The 18,179-nt window shown below is 50.8% G+C and overlaps 1 protein-coding gene across 1 annotated transcript in view; it reads right to left on the reverse strand.

Moving 5' to 3' along the window:
• Positions 1 to 1,583: 1,583 nt before the first annotated feature.
• MAP2K6 (mitogen-activated protein kinase kinase 6) overlaps positions 1,584 to 18,179 on the reverse strand; it is a 101,949-nt gene continuing 85,353 nt past the window's right edge. The window contains exons 8-12 of the mRNA XM_070480069.1: positions 17,396 to 17,523; positions 16,285 to 16,362; positions 14,259 to 14,398; positions 7,793 to 7,838; positions 1,584 to 1,933 (exon numbers count right to left, since the gene is read on the reverse strand). Of these exons, the coding sequence (XP_070336170.1) occupies positions 1,856 to 1,933; positions 7,793 to 7,838; positions 14,259 to 14,398; positions 16,285 to 16,362; positions 17,396 to 17,523 (470 nt within the window). The 3' untranslated portion in view covers positions 1,584 to 1,855. The remainder of the gene's footprint in view (positions 1,934 to 7,792; positions 7,839 to 14,258; positions 14,399 to 16,284; positions 16,363 to 17,395; positions 17,524 to 18,179) is intronic.

An 18,179-nucleotide genomic window follows, 5' to 3' on the forward strand; every position in this document is an offset into this window, starting at 1 on the left:
GATGTGTTATTCTTGTGATTCTTCCCTCTGCATCTCAAAGACAGAAACTTTCAGATTTAGAAAAGAGGACAGGAAAGTGAATGGCCGTGACCACTGGGATAATTCTCTTTTTTTCTGGCTGGAAAAAGATGAGACAGGAGTAGCATCAAAGCAGATGAGTTGGACGTTTATCAAACAGGTGCGTCTTGGAAATGAAGATGAACAAGTGGACGGACATGCCTTCCTCTCTCTGGGCGTAGGCCGGATGCTGAGAACAAGGGGTAAATGCAGAGAAAGACAGGACTGCACTTCAAAAGCCAAAAGAAAGAGACAGGACTGTACTTGGAGTGCTCAAGGGAACAATGCCGTCTCCGTATTTGTGAACTTGAGGCAAAGAAAGGAGCAGACTGTGTTCTCTTGGAAAATTTTTTAAATCTCTTTTTAAAATAAAATCCCTCTGCCCTTGCGCTGCAGGAGTAGCTTCGTATTAACACAACGTCCCAGAGCAATGCTTCCCGGCTGTCACGGGTGCATCTTCCCTGTGAACCACTTCACTCCCTGACCTTCCAAGAACCCAGACCCCAGATCAGAGAACCCTCGGGTGTCTCTGGCCACGAGAAAGAGCTTCTGCTGCCTCATCAGCCTGCTGGGAATCCATCACGGAGCCAGCCTCCCGCCGCGCAGCAAGCCCCCACCAGAGGCGGCGCCTCGGGCTCAGCAGTCAGCCCAAGAATTCAGCCAGCGCCCCACGATCTTCCCACCTCACCAAGAAACTGCTCCCCACCTTTATTTTTCTTCTACTGCAGCCCTTCCCTTTACCAGAAGGTTCTTTTGTGAATAGAAAACCAAACCAAAAGAAGCAGGATGACAGTCAGGACAGAGGCAGTCCCTGGGCGCACACTTTGCAAGAGGCCCCGGCAGAGGCGGGCACTGGTTCTCTGCGCGCGGAGACAAACTGCCCCTCAGGACTGACAAACCTCCTCCTTACCAAGGATGGATGTTACTTATAATAGCCTTTCGCAGGATTTGTGATGTCACACACACGTAGAGGGGTAGACAGGTGATGGAAAACCACGCTGCAAATCACATTCCACTATTACTACACCACATAGGCCAAGAGGACAGTCAGATCTGTGACTCTCTGAGCTGTGACAAGAGTGATTTTGTGTCTTCCAAAGTTGGGAAAGTCGTGTATGACCAGGCAACGCTGCCGTGTCACCTGAGTACGCGGTGATGACCCCGGGTGGAGCAGAAACTGAGGGACGCAGCGGCAGCCACAACTCTGGAACAGACGCTTCACATGAGCTCCTGGTGGATGCTTTTATCAGAATCCCAAAGATGCACGTGAAGTAATTTCTTCTGGACCACAGGCACGATCGGACTTAAAAAATGAAAAAGCCTATAAATACTGCCAACCCAATCTTGTCTTTTGTCTCCCCCTCCTAGCATAAAATGGAATCTTGTCAACCAAGTGCTTAAACATAAATATTAAAATAATAAGTGGGACAGACCACAGATCTACTTACAGTTTCATCATGACCATAGCACCTTTTTTACCTTTTTACCAATGCATCCGTTTCGTAAAGAACAGAAGTCTGAAAAGCTTATGGACTCATATGACACATCATTAAATATTTAATCACCTTTTTAAGTCCTAAGCTTTATCATATTTCATCCATCTAGACAGTTCATTCTATAACTATAGATTCCAAGGCCCCCTTTGGAGGGGGAAAAAAAGAGAAAATGGGGAGAAAAAAAACCTTCTGAGAGGCAGGGTTAAATTATCTCAAAGATGAGTTTCTATTGGCGCTTTAGTGAACATCAGCCTGTAAACCCACCAATCCACAGGAGGGTCAACCGATGGAGTCCATGGTATTTAGTCTCCAAGAATTGATTTTACAAAAGATGCCACGTCTGTCGCTTTGGATTCGTGTAGGGTGAAAAACGGATGTTGCTGGTGAAGAAAAGAAAAATGCCTGCAGTTAATACCGGCCTCTGACAACGCGTGAGATTAGCAACGGGGGCAGACCTGGTTAGTTAACACAGTGAGTGCCCCATCAGGGCTAAACCAGATCCTTCCCTCCCTTCCCAAACCAAGCGCAGACTCAGGGGTGCAGACTTCTAAAGGCGTCGTTGAGGTGCTGCTCCTCCTGTCTTGGCGTTGCTTTGATTCCATGACAGAGTATCCACTGCTTTAAAATATACACATGTAACCAGGCTATGTACATCCCACGCATGTGTGCTAAGCACGCGTGCTAAGCTGCTTCAGTCGTGTCCGACTCTGTGCGACCTGATGGACCGTAGCCCGCCAGGCTCCTCTGTCCACGGGGTTCTCTGGGCACGAACACTGGAGTGGGTTGCCATTCCCTTCTCCAGGGGATCCTCGCAACCCAGGGATCGAGCCCGCGTCTCTTACGGCTTCTGCGTTGGCAGGCAGGTTCTTTACCACTGGTGCCACCAGGGAAGCCCGTATACATCCCATCAATGGGTAAATACAAGGAAGAGCAGAGATGGCTCAGAGATTCAGTTTACAAATAACCCTGTCACCTAGAAAGTAGTCTTCAGACAAGGCAGCAAAACAATAAGACGGTTAGAGATTTACGCACAGTCAGTCCCCGAGAAGTGAGCGGTCGAGTGAGAAGCCAGTTTTTGGAACAATGAACGGGCCTTGCTTGCACTCAACACTGGAGAACTGGTTTGCACTGAAACAGCGAGCAGTGGTGCTTCTTACGTCTCGTCTACTGACAACAGGGCTTCCCTGGTAGCTCAGACGGTAAAGAATCCGCCTGCAATGTGGCAGACCTGGGCTTGATCCCTGGGAGGATCCCCTGGAGGAGGGCATGGCAACCCACTCCAGTACTCTTGCCTGGAGAATCCCACGGACACAGGAGCCTGGCGGGCTACAGGCCGTGGGGTCGCAAAGACTCAGACACAACTGAACCACTACGCACAGCACATTGATAACAAGTGATGCTTATGTCTCTCGACAATGACCTGATCCATGTGAAAATAAAGCAGCCTGCCCAACCCTAGGTCTGCGCGGAGAAAATCCATCTTGGGAGACTAAAAATCGAGAAGCAAAAAGGTGGTCTGTGCTTATGCTGCTCAGATTTAGTAAACTTTATGTCAAGTCCTGCTCTTTGCCGGGGGAAGAAGCATGGTCCAACGCAGGAAGCCATGCGTTTCCAAACGATTCTGAAGGAAACGAACCCGCGGGCTCTGCCCCAGGACCGTCCTCCTCGAATAGCTCAACTCCCTGATGGGAAGCGCCTGGCTGACACCCGGGAGCCTCACACCTCCAGTTAGAAGTGGACACATCGGCTCACGGTCCACAGTCCTCCCACTGCAATCAGAACCAAGCGATCAAACCAAAAAGAACAATTCCTCCAGGCAGAACCTAGAGCCTGAGCTGGCAGGGCCCCCTCCCAACTGTCTGGGGGCACTGCTCCTCTCAGGGACCTGTCAACAGCTAAACATGAGCATTTCTGCACACAGACAGGTCGGTAACTCACGCTGCTTCCCCTGACTTTGAGGGTTTTAGTTCACAGCCTACGTGTTGCCTAGTTCTAGGTTTTCTAACTATATTTGTTTTAAACCTGAGAGCAGAGGGCTGGATGACTTAGCCCTGTGGGAACCTGGAATGCCCACCCATGGACATTTTAGAAAACAATGCAAAGAGGAAAGGAACAAAGAAAGCATATTAACCAGACCTCCAGGTGCCGGGGCAGCCTCTGGAGCCCCTTGGATGAATAAAGGGCAGGACTACTTCTGATCACTAGCCACTTACACAGCACCCTTGCCAAGTGTTTTACCATCGTGCTTATTAGCTTTCGCACATCCTCTCGACATTCAGAGATCTTGTCATGCACTTTGAAGCCTCTCACTATCAAAACAGGACCTGTCCAGTCTCAGCAACTACTCCCTACGCCCGCCAGCCCCATCCTGGCTTTCGGTCAGCGGGTGGCCATTAGCGCAGGGGATCCAGCCTGGGTCCGTGATGGAATTCAATAACTGGACCTGAAGTCTCAAAAAAAACAAAAAAAACACAACTCCTCAGGCACCTTTCGGTTTATTCTCAGGCTGGGAAAACACCGTGGGAGCCAGGGGCTGCGGCAGGGGAGCAGGCGGGCGTGTGGACATGGACAGTGTGACGTGGCTCCTTGTGTGGGTTTTGAGGCTATAAAAGGTTGGGAGGGAACCAATCCCTTCCAGAAGCAACCGACTAAGAATAGCAAGGATAGCAGCCAGGAGACACCGTGGAATCGCCCCCAGACCACAGACCCAGGCTGGGCTTCTCAGAAGGAGTGGCGGGGAGGGCACTGGACTTCCCTGCTGGTCAAGTGGTGAAAAATCCCGCCTGCCGACGCAGGGGACACGGTTCGATCCCTGGTCCGGGAAAAGCCCGTGTGTCACGGGCCAACTGAGCATCTGCATCACGACTACTGAAGCCGGCGTGCCCTAGCGTACGCACAAAGACGAAGAGAGGCGCCCGACCTCTGCAACTGAAGAAAGCCCGTGCGCAGCAATAAAGACCCAGCGCCACCCAGCGTGGCCATTAATTCATTAATTAAGAGGGGCCAGGTACAGGGGGACCTTGAACACCCTGCCTGGAGCATCACCACCAGCACCAAGAGTCTCCAGCTCCCCTGCAAGACCACGGTTTAGGAGGTCAGTCAGCCCTGCAGAGGGCTTTCCTGGAGGCCCAGACGATGAGGAACCCGCCTGCCAATGCAGAAGACGCAGGCTTGACCCCTGGGTGGGAAAGATCCCCAGGAGAAGGGAATGGCAACCCACTCCTGTGTTCTTGCCTGGAGAATCCCATGGACAGAGGGGCCTGGCAAGCTGCAGTCCATGAAGTCACAGAGTCGGACACAACTCAGCAACGAAATAACGTCTCTGTTTAACAATGTGGTTCCATCTAGGACATCCCAGGACATTCAGAGGACAGAATCACCTCCCTGGACCACCACTTGAGTCACCTGGGTTTTGTTTCTGGTGGTTTTCACCTAGGACAGGGGCCAACAATTGATGGCCCAGAAGCCAAACCCAGCGGGCTGCCTGTCTCTGAAATAAAGTTTTATCAGTACACAGCCGCACTCCTGTGTCTACCCACTGGATATGGCAGCTCTCACGCTAAGACAGGAGTCGAGCTGTCCCAGCAGCCCCCAGAGCCTGAAGTATTTACTGTCTGTCTTTCTTGTCCGACTCTTCTACAACCCTGCGGACTGCAGCCCGCAAGGCTCCCCCATCCATGCGATTCTCCAAGTGAAAAACACTGGAGTGGGTTGCCATTTTCTTCTCCAGGGGATCTTCGCGACCCAGGGATCGAACCTGCGTGTCCTGCGTGGACAGTTTGTTTACCACGAGCCGCCTGGCAAGCCCGAACCCTGTCTATCTAATAATCCTTCACAAAAACGCTGGCGGGCCCCCTACCCCAAAGAACAAGTCCTGCTCAGTTACGGCCCCCAGCGGGAGCTTGAACGAGAAAGCAAATGAGATGACCTTAAAGCCTGTCCACGCCTCAGCCCAAACAGGGAAAAAACATTTGGGATTTCTATAAGAGGGACATATCTCGGTTGGGGCCTTAATTACACTGTTCTTCACCTTTCTACCTCTTCACCAACTCCTACAGCCTCAACAATCGCCTCTCAGCATGTGTTCTCCCGAGGCTTCAGTCGAAGCATTTGGACTCAGAGTTTCCACTGAGAAACCTCAATCCCACGGGAGAGCAGGAGGCAGGCGTGACCTCACAAGGCAAGTCCATCCCCAGCGCCAGGAAGACGACTGCCCCGTGAGAGGCCGGGGCGGGGGGTGACCCGCAGGGCCCTGCAGCGCTAATGTGCAGACCGCCAGCGCCCACGGGTCGGGAGAGGCGCAAAGGCAGATTCAGCATCAGTTGCCCGAGGGCGTTAAGCGAGGACGCAGCAATTTTTCTCAAGTGTGCTCCATTGAAACCTCTGATAAGAAGTCACTTGGAAGGGGGAAAATAATGGCATGCATTTTCAATAGTCAGATATATATAAAAAACATACTTTTATCTGAAAAAAAAATAGTGACAAACAAGGCCCCTTTAAAACAAGAGGACCAAACCCCCCACCCCCACCCCCATCCCCGGAACCGCTGTATGCGGGTTGCACTTTATGTGGAATCCAAGTGTAAAATGCTCTGGGGGCTACGCAAGAATTCCAAGACAAAGTAGCTAGGATTGAAAAGGCCCTGACTGGCTATTATCGACACAATCGGAGAGGAAATGTTTAACCCAAACATGCGGCAGGCTGAGACTTTCTCAGGCATGACTCATCTCCCCTTCTGCCTCAACTGTGGGTGTTGGATGAATGCTGAGTCCCCAGGGGCTGCCTTTATATTTCATTGTGCTAATTTTTTTAATTTTTTTATTTATTTATTGGCCACGCTGAGTGACATGTAGGATCTTAGTTCCCTGACCAGGGATCAAACCCGTGACTCCTGCGGTGGAAATGCAGAGTCCTAACCACTGGACCACCAGGGAAGTCCCGGGACTGCCTTTCTATTTTACTGGCTTATTGTTATTTATTTATTTACTGGCCACGCTGCGAGGCTTTCAGGATCTTAGTTCCCAGACCAGGGATTGAACCCACGTCCCCTGCAGTACAGGCACGGAGTCTGAGCCCCTGGACCGTCAGGAAAATCCCAGGGCTGCCTTTTTAAAGGGGACACAGATGGCCAAGAAGGATGCCCAGTCCGTCTCTCCTCAAACTCTTCCCAGCATCTATTCACAGTCACCCAGTCGACGTGTGGTTCAGACTTAAAATTCAAGCTTAACCAGAAGAACTGAAAATCTATGGGATCTGCCGAGACCATCCAGGTCTGCTCTCTCGTCTCCTGGCAACTTTCAAGTATACAGTCGAGTATTATTAACTCTAGTCCCTACGCTGTGCTTTATACCCCCGGATCTTACTCATCTGGTAAACAGAAGCTTGTGTTCTTTGACCACCTTTATCCGTTCCCCCAACCCACCCACCCCTGGCAACCACCAGTCTAAGCTCCGTAAGTTGTTTTTTTAAGATTCCACATTTAAGTGAGATCATGCAGTATTTGCTTTTTCTGTCTGACTTATTTGACTTAGAATAATGCCCTCTAGCTTTACCCACGTTGTTGTAAATAACAGGATTTCCTTTTTTAATGCTTGAGTAATATTCCATTGTGTATGCGTGTGTATATGTATTAAGTTTTCTTTATCTATGCATTCATTAATGGACACTCAGATTATTTCTACATCTTGGCCAAGATAAATAATGTTGCAGTGAACTTGGGGGTTCAGATATTTCTTCAAGATAGTGATTTCATTTCCTTCATATCTATGCCCAGAAGTGGAATCATTAATCATAAGATGGTGCTATTTTTAATTTCGTGAGGTTTTCTATCCTGCCTGCACCAGTTCACATCCCACCAGGGAGCCTCTTTTCTCTGCATCTTACCCAGAGTTCCTCTCTTAGCTTTCAAACCTTCCAGATGTGAGATGATATCTGACTGCATTTTTTAAAATAATATGTTCTTTTTTAAAAGACTTTTTTTTTTTTTGATGTGGACCATTTTTAAAGTCCTTGTTGAATTTGTTACAATATCACTTCTATTTTATGTTCTGGTTTTCTGGCCATGAGGCACATGGGATCTTAACTCCCTGAGTAAGGATCGAACTGGCACCCCCTGCATTAGGAAGGCAGAGAGTTAACTGCTAGCCCACCAGGGAAATTCAGATCATAATTTAGATGTCATTCACTTCCCCTGTTCCAACTGTTAGTCTGGACTCATCTACACCCCTAACAATACTCACCATAAGCTCTGGATATGTTGGCCTTTCTTTGGAATTCTTCTTCAAGCTTAAAGGGAAAAGAAAAATCACATTAAAATCTAGAAACCATCTGTGTTTCCACTAGACTAGGATCTCAGAACCTGCAGAAGACTAAGCAGAACCATCCTTAAAAATGTGCTGAAAACATAAACCCTCGCCTTGACTTTCCTCTTCAGCTACACCTACCAACGGTGTTTCCAATCACTCTGTACCTCAACAGGAAGGGTAAGGGTGTGTGTGTTTACTTTCGTTGTGTTTCTTTACCAAAGACATAAAAACGAGCTTTTATTATATGTCAAAATACATATTCACGTTCCTTCAAAACACCTTTCAATCCATCCCTTCTTGCAAAGACATTGGCAGGTGTTTCTAAATCACGTTTGTTATCTCCTCACTGTCTCCAATAGCTGGTTCTCTCTGCTTCTGATCCCCTTCCAGGCACAATCTGCTTTTATGTGCTCCCTGCTGAACCTGCTTGAGACGGAAGCAGTACGGACGTAGCATGTGCCTAAGACCTCCCGGCTGCTGACTGAGAGAGCACGCTGGCCGTGGACTCAGCACGCTGGCCGTGGACTCAGCAGGGCTTCTTCTTAGAAACACCTGGTGGACCTGCGCTGCCGTGAAGGGGCGCCCAGCACCCAGCTGTCCGCCCACAGAACTCTTAATCACACCCGATACCAGAGGCAACAGTCATAACACCCCAGAGAGAAGAGACCCACCCCTCCATCCACCTGCAGCCTGAAAATGGAAGAGGAAAGAGTTTACTTGGCGCTGGAACCCCAGGCTACAGAACAGAGGGAGGGATGATTTTGAAAAGTACCATCGGGAGGCAGCCTGCAGAGCCCTCTGCCCACGGGCCCTAAAATCATCCACGAGGGGAAAGGACGTCTGTCTGGCGTGGAAGAGACTCAAAAGGGGACGGGATATTGGGTGGCCAGGATCTGCGCTAATGGATCACCTGGAGCAAGTGAGACCTGTGAGGCGTGCCGTGAGCCCTGCTCCTCAGAGATAACAACGATCGAGGGCAGGCCCAGATGCAGAGCCAGAGAGGGAAACGGCTGAAACACTCAGGGCTGGAAAAAACTCGAAATGGAAAAAAAAAGGAAGCTTTTTGAAGCAGAACAGCCGAGAGCAGCCTCCCCAGGGACTCCAGGCAGTGCTGTGGTGGAGGGCGGGGAGCCTGAGACGCAGGACGGGGAGCCTGAGACGCAGGACAGCTGCCCACTGTGGGCGGATCCAGCACCCGGCGACCTCACCACCCGGACAGCCAGAGAGAGAATGCTCCGTCTCAACTGAGGCTCAAACAAGAACACAGGAGAAAGCAGGCCAGCAACGCCATGGCCAGGCTGGCGCGGGAAGGCGTGTCTGAGCGAAACGAGGCGACCTCCAGCCCCCACTGATGACGCCTCGTGTGCCTACGTGCTGAGCCTCTAGAAGGCTCCACCAGCGGTTTCCAGCTGCAGGTGGTTTTGCCCTCCAAAGCACACTCAGAGACGTCTGCAGGCATTTCTGGTTAACGCAGCTGGTGGTGTTGGGGGCTGTAATTCACAACTAATAAGTAAAGACCGAGGCTGTTGCTCAACATCCCATAATGCCCAGGACAGTTCCCCAACAATAACTTTGATTTATCTTTCTTTTTTTTTGAGAAGTATAGGAAAACACACAACTATTGGAGAACGACGGCTCTACAATGTTGCGTTGGCTTCCGCCACATATCAAGATTTATCTTTTAAAAAAAGAATTCCTAAAACTTCAAAGATTGCTGGTGAACAGGTTATTTTTGACTTATGGGCTCTGATTAGAAAGCTCAAAATGTACAAGCACTACTGCAGAATATTGACGGAAAATATTTACACAGCGCACCGAGGCTGTTTATTGATTTAACATAACTGATACAACCCATTCTCTCCACCTTTTAAATCAAGAACACTTCAAAACACGAGCTAAGAATAGCAAAATACTCAGGGTGAGGTTAGGGAGAAAAGCAAATTTTCCACGTTGAATAGGAAGCACTTGAAATTCAGTACAAAATAACAACTGTGGAGTTCAAAGCTACACCAATTTCTTTTTGGATCTGAGTCAGACTTTTGAATTTTCAAGTGGCTTGTCGTTTTCAAGCGTGCAATTAGCTAACTGCCCTAATTCCCCTTCCAAATGCCACAGCACACACTCCTGACCGTAGCTGACACCAAGACGCGGCTTCGTGCCGTGCTGAGAACTGCTAGCTTCAGGCTTGTGCTGAGCCGAGGGTTTCTGCCCCTTTGAATCCCCCCAAGCTGACCGTTTCCCAGAAGGACTCCTGGGAGTGTCCGCAGAAGAAAAACACTGCTCGCCTCCTGACCCACACGTTTGTCCTGAGCTACGTAAATACCCAGGGCCTCTTTTCACTGTCCTTCCTGAACAAGCCAGCAACTATATCTGATCGTCTCTGTTCTGTGCCTGTTTCTCTGAGTCAGACAGGACCAGTGTCTGGGCGGGTCTCTGGCCACCAAGGGGCTTCGGGCCGGGGGACGGGGCACTGAGCTCTGAAACAGGCCTGAGCCTCAGCAGGAAGGAAGTCGAGCTTTGGGGCACTTGGCTCAGCTGGTCTCCAGGGAGCTCCTCTCACTCCCCAAGCCTGTGTCCAACTGAAAGAGGTTATGGTGAAAGAATGCAAGCCTGCCAAGATTCCATTTTTGCAGAAACTCTGTGAAACCTTCTGCAGGACCAGGGTGTAGGACTTTTCCATTTCTCTGCTGAGAAACGGCCAGTGTCTCCTGAGATAAGAAAGCCACGCGGGCCTCCCTGTGGCTCAGTGGTGAAGAATCCGCCTGCCAGAGCAGGGGACATGGTTTCGATCCCTGGTCCAGGAAGATCCCACATGGCGTGGGGCATTAAGCCCGTGTGCGCCCCAACTCCTGAGCCTGCGCTTTGGAGCCCAGGAGACACAATCCTGAGTCCATGAGCTGCATCTGCTGAAGCCCACACGCCTGGGGCCCCTGGTCCGCAGCGAGAGAGGCCACCGCGGGGAGAGGCCCGCTCACCGCAGCCGGAGAGGAGCCCCCGCGCTCTGAAACCACAGGGGGCCCGAGCAGCAACGAAGATGCGGCACCGCCAGAAATAAACAGAAAAATAAACGAAATTACATTAGAAAAAGAAAGCCACGTGTAGGAGGAAAAAGTAAGAAAACGTCATTCGCTGGTGCTTATTTGAAAATAAGCACAGAAAGGAAGGGTTTGTAAGAAATCTCTGTTGTTGCTGTTTTCTACAAGTTCCTATGGAGTAAATGTCTTGACTTGCTTTTCTTTTCTCTCTGCCCCGCACTCCCTCTGATGTTACTGCTAAAGAAAGATACCAGCGGAACCCTGGGCTCCATCAGGTCATAAGTTGGAGAGTGATAGCAGGTAAGTGCCCCTGCTCCACCACAAAAATCAGATCACGGCATCTGGTCCCATCACTTCATGGCAAATAGAAGGGGAAAAAGTGGAAACAGTGACAGATTTTATTTTCTTGAGCTCCAAAATGACTGCAGACGGTGACTGCAGCCACAAACTTAAAAGATCTTTGCTCCTTGGAAGACTAGCTATGATAAACCTAGACAACGTATTAAAAAGCAGAGACATCACTTTGCCAACAAAAGTCCATATAGTCAAAGCTTTGACTTTTCCAGTAGTCATGTACTGATGTGAGAGTTGGACCGTAAAGAAGGCTGACTGCCAAGGAATTGATGCTTTCAAATTGTGGTGCTGGAGAAGACTCTTGAGAGCCTGAGAGTCCCTCGGACAGCAAGGAGATCCAACCAGTCCATCCCAAAGGAAATAAACCCTGAATATTCACTGGAAGGACTGATGCTGAAGCTGAAGCTTCAATACTTTGGCCGCCAGATGTGAAGAGCTGATTCATTTGGAAAGACCCTGATGCTGGGAAAGATCGAAGGCGGGAAGAGAAGGGGACGACAGAGGATGAGATGGTTGGATGGCATCACTGACTTGATGGACATGAGTTTGAGCAGGCTCTGGGAGATGGTGATGGACAGGGAGGCCTGGCGTGCTGCAGTCCAAGGGCTCACAGAGAGTCAGACACGACTGAGCAATTGAACAACCACAAGAACTGTCAGCTGACCAGCAGTGACCAGAGGGGTGTGACCACCAGGGGGAAGCCCCGGATGGAAAGCACAGCAGAAGAGGACGCAGCTCCTGGGACTAACCTGGGAGAAAACGGTCGGGCAAAGGCAGCCTCGTGGGGACGGCCGTGAAGACGCCCTGCGCCCTGCGGGCTGCGACACGGACAGCAGTCACACAGGAAGCTGCCACTTTCACAAACGTGTGCACACATTAAAATTAGGAAACTCTTAGTTTTTCAAGGCTTTCATTTAAAAAAATAAAACCTGTGAAAAGCTTTAACACTCTGACTCTAGGGGAAGTTCTAAGTAAGAAGAAAAATCAATGAAAGATAAATAAAACAATTGAATGGTTACTCAATAAATTGTACAAGAGAAGTAGCTTTCTGAACAGCAGGCAGTTGACAACGGGTCCACAGATCGTAGGCCTAAGTCAGGGGTTCTGACCCCAGCCCTCCAGGAAAATGATGTGAGAACATCTGATCAACCCAGGTATTCGGGACCACCCCGTCCCAGACCAGTCAAATCAGAATCTCTGAGGCCAAGCAGTACGTGATGCACATTTGAAAGGTCTGTTATGTTTAAAAGTCGGCAACCGGAGTTGAGAACCTTTAGATTAAACTGGTAATTCACACCAGGCCACTGGGCTTTGTCAAGCTTTTCATACCAGCTTTGTTCTTATCAAAGTTTTCTGAAGTTTCCAGAATCTTGGGGAAAAGGGAAGTGGGAGAAAGGTTATGAGGCAGAGAGTCTGAAAAGCTTCCTTAAATAATATCCTTCCTCCTTACCGCCCCTCTTGAGAAGGATGGGTCTGAACCATCAAAGATGAATCATCCCTTTCCTCCGTGACCTTTAAACCCTCGAGGACAAGGAAAACAAACAACAGACTCCAGGTTCTTGAAACCAGAAGGCGCAATCCTGAAGCCATCTCAACCAGGCAGGTGTAACCCCACACCTGGCAGGCTCAGTCAAGGAGAGCAGAGAGGGGACATCACCCAGGCGTCCAGAGGATGCACTGATACGTATCCAGAGGCGCCCAACAGGCGAGCGTCACACAGCCCATCACGCCAGCCTCTCCGGCCATTCAGCCAAGACTAAAACAAAAACAATGGCATGTCAGCCTCACGCGTCCTTAGGGGAAAGGGCCAGGGGTGACGGGCCTAGAGCCGGTGAAAAACCCAAGGGGCCTTCGCTTCACAAGCAACAGACAGCCGCTTGGTGTTACCACATTTTGCAGTAAAATCTGCATTCAGAAAGCTTCTTCCAAAGTGCGTGGAGGCCAAGGAAGGGTAACCTTGGGGGAAGCCAGCCTCTCCAACGGGCGGCAGAACAGCAACCCCTTCCTTAGCGCTAAGTGAGCAGAGCCGGACCCCCGGTGACCACAGCCCGGCTTCCCAGCATCTTCAACGGCCTCTGCCCCAGCTCACAGCTGCGCGGTGGGCGCCCAGGATCACCACCTGCGATCCGTCACGGCACCTTCTTTCCAGCGATGTAAATGATCATATGTATCAAGTCATGCCGGGCACCCTGGGCCCCGTGCAGGCGGAAATCACTAGGTTTTCCAGAGCAAACAATCCCCTCTCCTAGTTTCCTCACTTGCACCAGCAACTCCCATGAAAACAAACTCACAGCATCGGTACAGCTCCTTCCGTCTCTCCACTCCAACTTTATTTTCCCTTCTCAGACGTGCCCCCGCCCCAGCCGGTACCGTCCACTGTCCACTTCCGGACAAGCAGAGCCAGCAGGGACCACGTCTTCTCTAAGAGTCCGCCTAAAACACCAGAATCACTCGGTGAGACTTCCAGGTGCCTAAGAGCAGCTCTGAACGTAGCCTCCGTCTTCTCACCCAGGGTGATTCTTTACATCCTATCTACTCTCCACCCGAGCCCTCCATTGGTACCCCACCTCTCTCTCTACGCTCTGGTCCACATCAAATGGCTCAGCCTCTGTGAAGGAGTTTCCCACTCCTGTGAGAGGGTGCGTGAGGTTCCTCCCGCCGGCAGCACCTTCTCCTCCTCCACTCCCTTTTCCCCAGCACACACCTCGTCTGGTCCCAGCTCAGGATGTATCTCCTCCAGAAACTCTCCCCGAGGGCCTTTGCTCTGAGTTCCCCCAAAGACCCAGTGCCCATCTCCCGTCTGGACCTGGGCTAGAATGACCGAGTGGGGACACTCCCCCCTGTGGCTCTGAGCTTAGCGGGGACCAGGCAGAGCCGTCTTTGTTGCTTAGCAACAGGATACACTCCGTCCACACTGGCGGTGGACATGGGCATGTGGATGAGACTGATGGAGGAAGTCAGGAGGACTCCGTCCGCCTTCACCCCGGCTTCTGGGAGGCGGGCCCTCTTACCACTGTGAGGTAAAGTCAACAAACTCTTCGGAGAACGTGTCTGCGGGCAGCTGCGGCGACGGCTCCTCCACCACCTGTTTGAGCTGCTGGAAAGGAGTCCCCCACGAGTCGTAGGGAAACCGGAGGATGGCCAGCTCGATCTGGAGGGGAGAGGCACACAGGAGATGAGAGCTGACTCTGGGCTATTATGTTCCCGGGGCATCCGCGGGGGCATCCACGTTGTCCCAGGAGAGCTGGAGGGCAACCGGGTGGGGACAGTCGGGTGAAACGTGCAGAGGGGACGCCAGTGATGCCATGTTCGCTAGCAGCGTGCTTCCACGTCCTGGAGCTAGGGGTGACATCGTCCAGGAGACAGCCCCTCAAGCCTGTGTAAAAGCGGGTCTTCACTAACAGGAAATCCACTCTGAATATTCACTGGAAGGACAGATGTTGAAGCTGAAACTCCAATAGTTTCGCCACCTGATGCAAAAAGCTGACTCATTTGAAAAGACCCTGATGCTGGGAAAGATTGAAGGCGGGAGGAGAAGGGGATGATGGAGGGTGAGATGGTTGGATGGCATCACCCACTCAACGGACATGGGTTTGAGCAAACTCCGGGAGCTGGTGATAGACAGGGAGGCCTGGCGTGCTGCGGTCCAGGGGGTCGCAGAGAGTCGGACACGACTGAGCGACTGAAGAACCGCCTCACTGAAACCCAGAGCGGCTCTTCATGAAACTGAGGGCCAGCTGTGTGCAACCTCAGGGTGAAAGCGGCCAGGTTTTCAAAAACGTTGGTCTAAAAGGCAGTTCTCGCCCGAAGACGCTTACCTCTGGTGCCACCTGCTGGCCATGCGTGGGAATGGGAACAGACTGGGCCAAGTGGCTGCTCTGTTTTTGGACTTGCGTGAAGGCACTTTGCTGTTACAAGATCACGTGCCTTCTGGGCAAGGATGTGAAATAGCTCACGGGATTTACTCAGCTGCCGTGTCTGGGAAGGAACCAGGACCACCACGGGTCCTTCCAGACCTCGGTGATACACTGAGAATTTACGATCAGCAGTTACAAATCAGGCTCTCACTGCATATGACCTCGGGGCTGTGCCTGAGGAAATTAGCCTGTTTGTTAGTATGCGTTGGGGCTCCACCTGCAGTCAACAGCCCAGGCTTCTCCCATAACCATACTCCGAGAAGCTGAGCCCATGCCTGGCATAGCAAAGCTCTCCAAATCAGGGTCGAGGACGGGTGGCAGAGATTGGAGTTTGGGATGGACGTGCTGTATTTAAAACAGACAACCCACGAGGACCTGCAGGACAGCACAGGGAAGTCTGCCCAACGCTCTGTAATAACCCAAGAGGGGAAGGAATCGGAAACAAATAGATGCAAGTGTGACTGCATCACTTCACTGTACACCCAAAACCAACACAGCACTGTTAATCAGCTATGTGGCTGAGAGGGCAAAGAATCTGCCTGCGATGCGGGAGACCTGGGTTCAACCCCTGGGTCAGGAAGATCCCCTGGAGAAGGGAACGGCCACCCAGTCCAGGGTTCTTGCCTCGGAAATCCCATGGACAGAGGAGCCTGGCAGGCTGCAGTCCATGGGGTTGCAGAGTCAGAAACAACTAAGCAACTAACAAAACATGCTCCGATACAGAACACAAATTTTTTTAAAAGCCCTATCAAGGTCCACATAGATTTGTGCTCTTGGAGTAGCCTAGGCTTCTGCATGCTTGATTAGTTTAAATTTAAACCATAAGGACAGCTCTCGGGAACAGCAGCCAGACCCTCTCGTTTTACAGCTGAGGACAGCGAGACAGTCGGTGTGACTCCATCAGTCCCTCAAGGGCACACACCTCCTTGGAGGCAGAATGGGGAGAACTGGGGTTTGCCCAGTTCCGGCTCAGGGTTTCTGCCGCCCCGCTCTGCAGACAATCTTGCTCTCTCAGATCAGCTTCAAGGGCATCCACCTCTTGCTCTTGAGGTCCACCCGACCCCAGCCTCACGCCCCAACCCCCCTGCCCTCCCCGTCCACAATTATTATCACACACTACCATGGTGATGCCCAAACTCCAGATGTCGGACTTCACACTGTATCCCTTCTGGTTGAGCTCTGGGTTTATTCTCTCGGGCTGGAAAGGAGACAGAAAAAGACAACTGAGATGACATTCTTGTCTCAGAAAAGTCTCGGGGGTGGGGTGGCAGTGGTCACCAAGTGAGCTGTTGTGAGCCATTAACATGCCTCCTAGGCCAGGAGTCTCACTCATGACAGTGAAGACCGACATCTCCACGGCGTTTACAGACATCTTTTCTTGGAGACGACAATGCATCAGAGTCCCCTCACAACTCACAAGCAACTTCAGTTTGGCCTTACAAAGAGCATGCTATACAGCATACCATTACTCTGCCCGCCTGGAGGTTTCCTCGTTTAAAAGACTGCCAACTTCCTTGGCAGTCCAGTGGTTAAGCATCCTCCTCCTGGGCGGGGGACACGGGTTCGATCCCTGGTCGGGGAACTAAGATCCTGTAGGCTGCAAGGCAACTAAGCTTGCACCCTGCAACTAAGACTCAAGGCAGCCAAATAGATGAATAAAATACCCACAGTCCAGACTCAGTAAAAACGATCCGCAAGGGTCGCTGGGCTACTGTCGGGTATTAACAGACCTCAACCGCTTTTAGGTAATCGTGGCCACAAAGCTTTTAAATTCCAAGCACGTGTTCATTTCCAAATAGAATGTTTACAGTAGAAGTCCCTTAACTTAAAGGGAATCCCAAGGTCTCTGCCAAGAGCAATGAATCTTCATAGCTACGAGGCTCCCTCGAGACTAACCTAGTGGACTTGCTTGGGGAATTGAAATTCTTCTCTCTGTTCTACTCTCAACAAACAAGGTAGCACATCCCTGCAACCCAGAGTGGAAAACTGGGTGAGTTTTATGTAATGCTTTTTCAAAGAGTATACCTCTTCCTCTGATTTTTTTTTTTTATTAATGTAAGAGAAGGAAGGGACTCGGGATTTTAGACAGGAGATATCTCAGAAGAAGGTGCAGATACTTCTTGTGCCTGGGGCATATTTCAATGCTCCCTCCTTGGCCGCCCAGGTCGTGTTTCCTGGCAGGGTTTGAAGGCAGCTGCACTCCCAACGCCACCCCCAGGCGCTGTACTCACGGCCATGTACGGTTTGCATCCGGCATCGATGGTTTTAGCCACGGAGTCGACCAGGTAGCCGCTGATTCCGAAGTCGCACATCTTCACCTGGCCCAGGGCGTTGATGAGCACATTGGAGGGCTTGACGTCTGCAAGCGGAGAAGGTTGGGAGACGGTTGGGAGCCTGGGGGCGCAGCAGCAGCTCTCTGCCACCAGGGGCCTGGGGCCTCCACGCCCGCCCCCCCGGCTCGCCCTCAAGGTCATCTGGAGGAGCAATGCCACCCCAGTTACACAACGCAAACTACACTCCGATAGAACGTGACTTTTTTAAAAAAGAAGGAAAAACACCAAAGCCTAGAAGAAAGGGGGAAAAGCAACTTGATTTCCTTGTCATTAAAATCTTTTAATGTTTTCCTTTTTATCGTGGTGGAAGTCACATAACATAAAGCATACTGTTTTTACCATATAACTGTCCGGTTCAGAGGCACCAGGTATATTCATACTATCGTGCGACACTCACCGTCATCCATCTCCTGGATTTCCCACCTTCCTAAACTGAAGCGCTGTCCCCATTAAACACTCAGCGCCCATTCTCCCTGCCCTCCCCACCATCCTGACCTTGGCATCTACCAGTGTACTTTCTGACGCCATCAATTTGACTATTCTAGGTCCCTGTATAAGTGGCATCACCAAGCAGTATTTGTCTGCACCTACTACATACGGGAATGCATTTTTAAGGTTGACTTAATATTTTTACTTCGGTTTACAAAAGCAGAGTTTACTAAGTTGACTTGGGTTACGGAAA

Source organism: Odocoileus virginianus, chromosome 17, assembly GCF_023699985.2.
Source record: "Odocoileus virginianus isolate 20LAN1187 ecotype Illinois chromosome 17, Ovbor_1.2, whole genome shotgun sequence".
Lineage (NCBI taxonomy): Eukaryota > Metazoa > Chordata > Mammalia > Artiodactyla > Cervidae > Odocoileus > Odocoileus virginianus.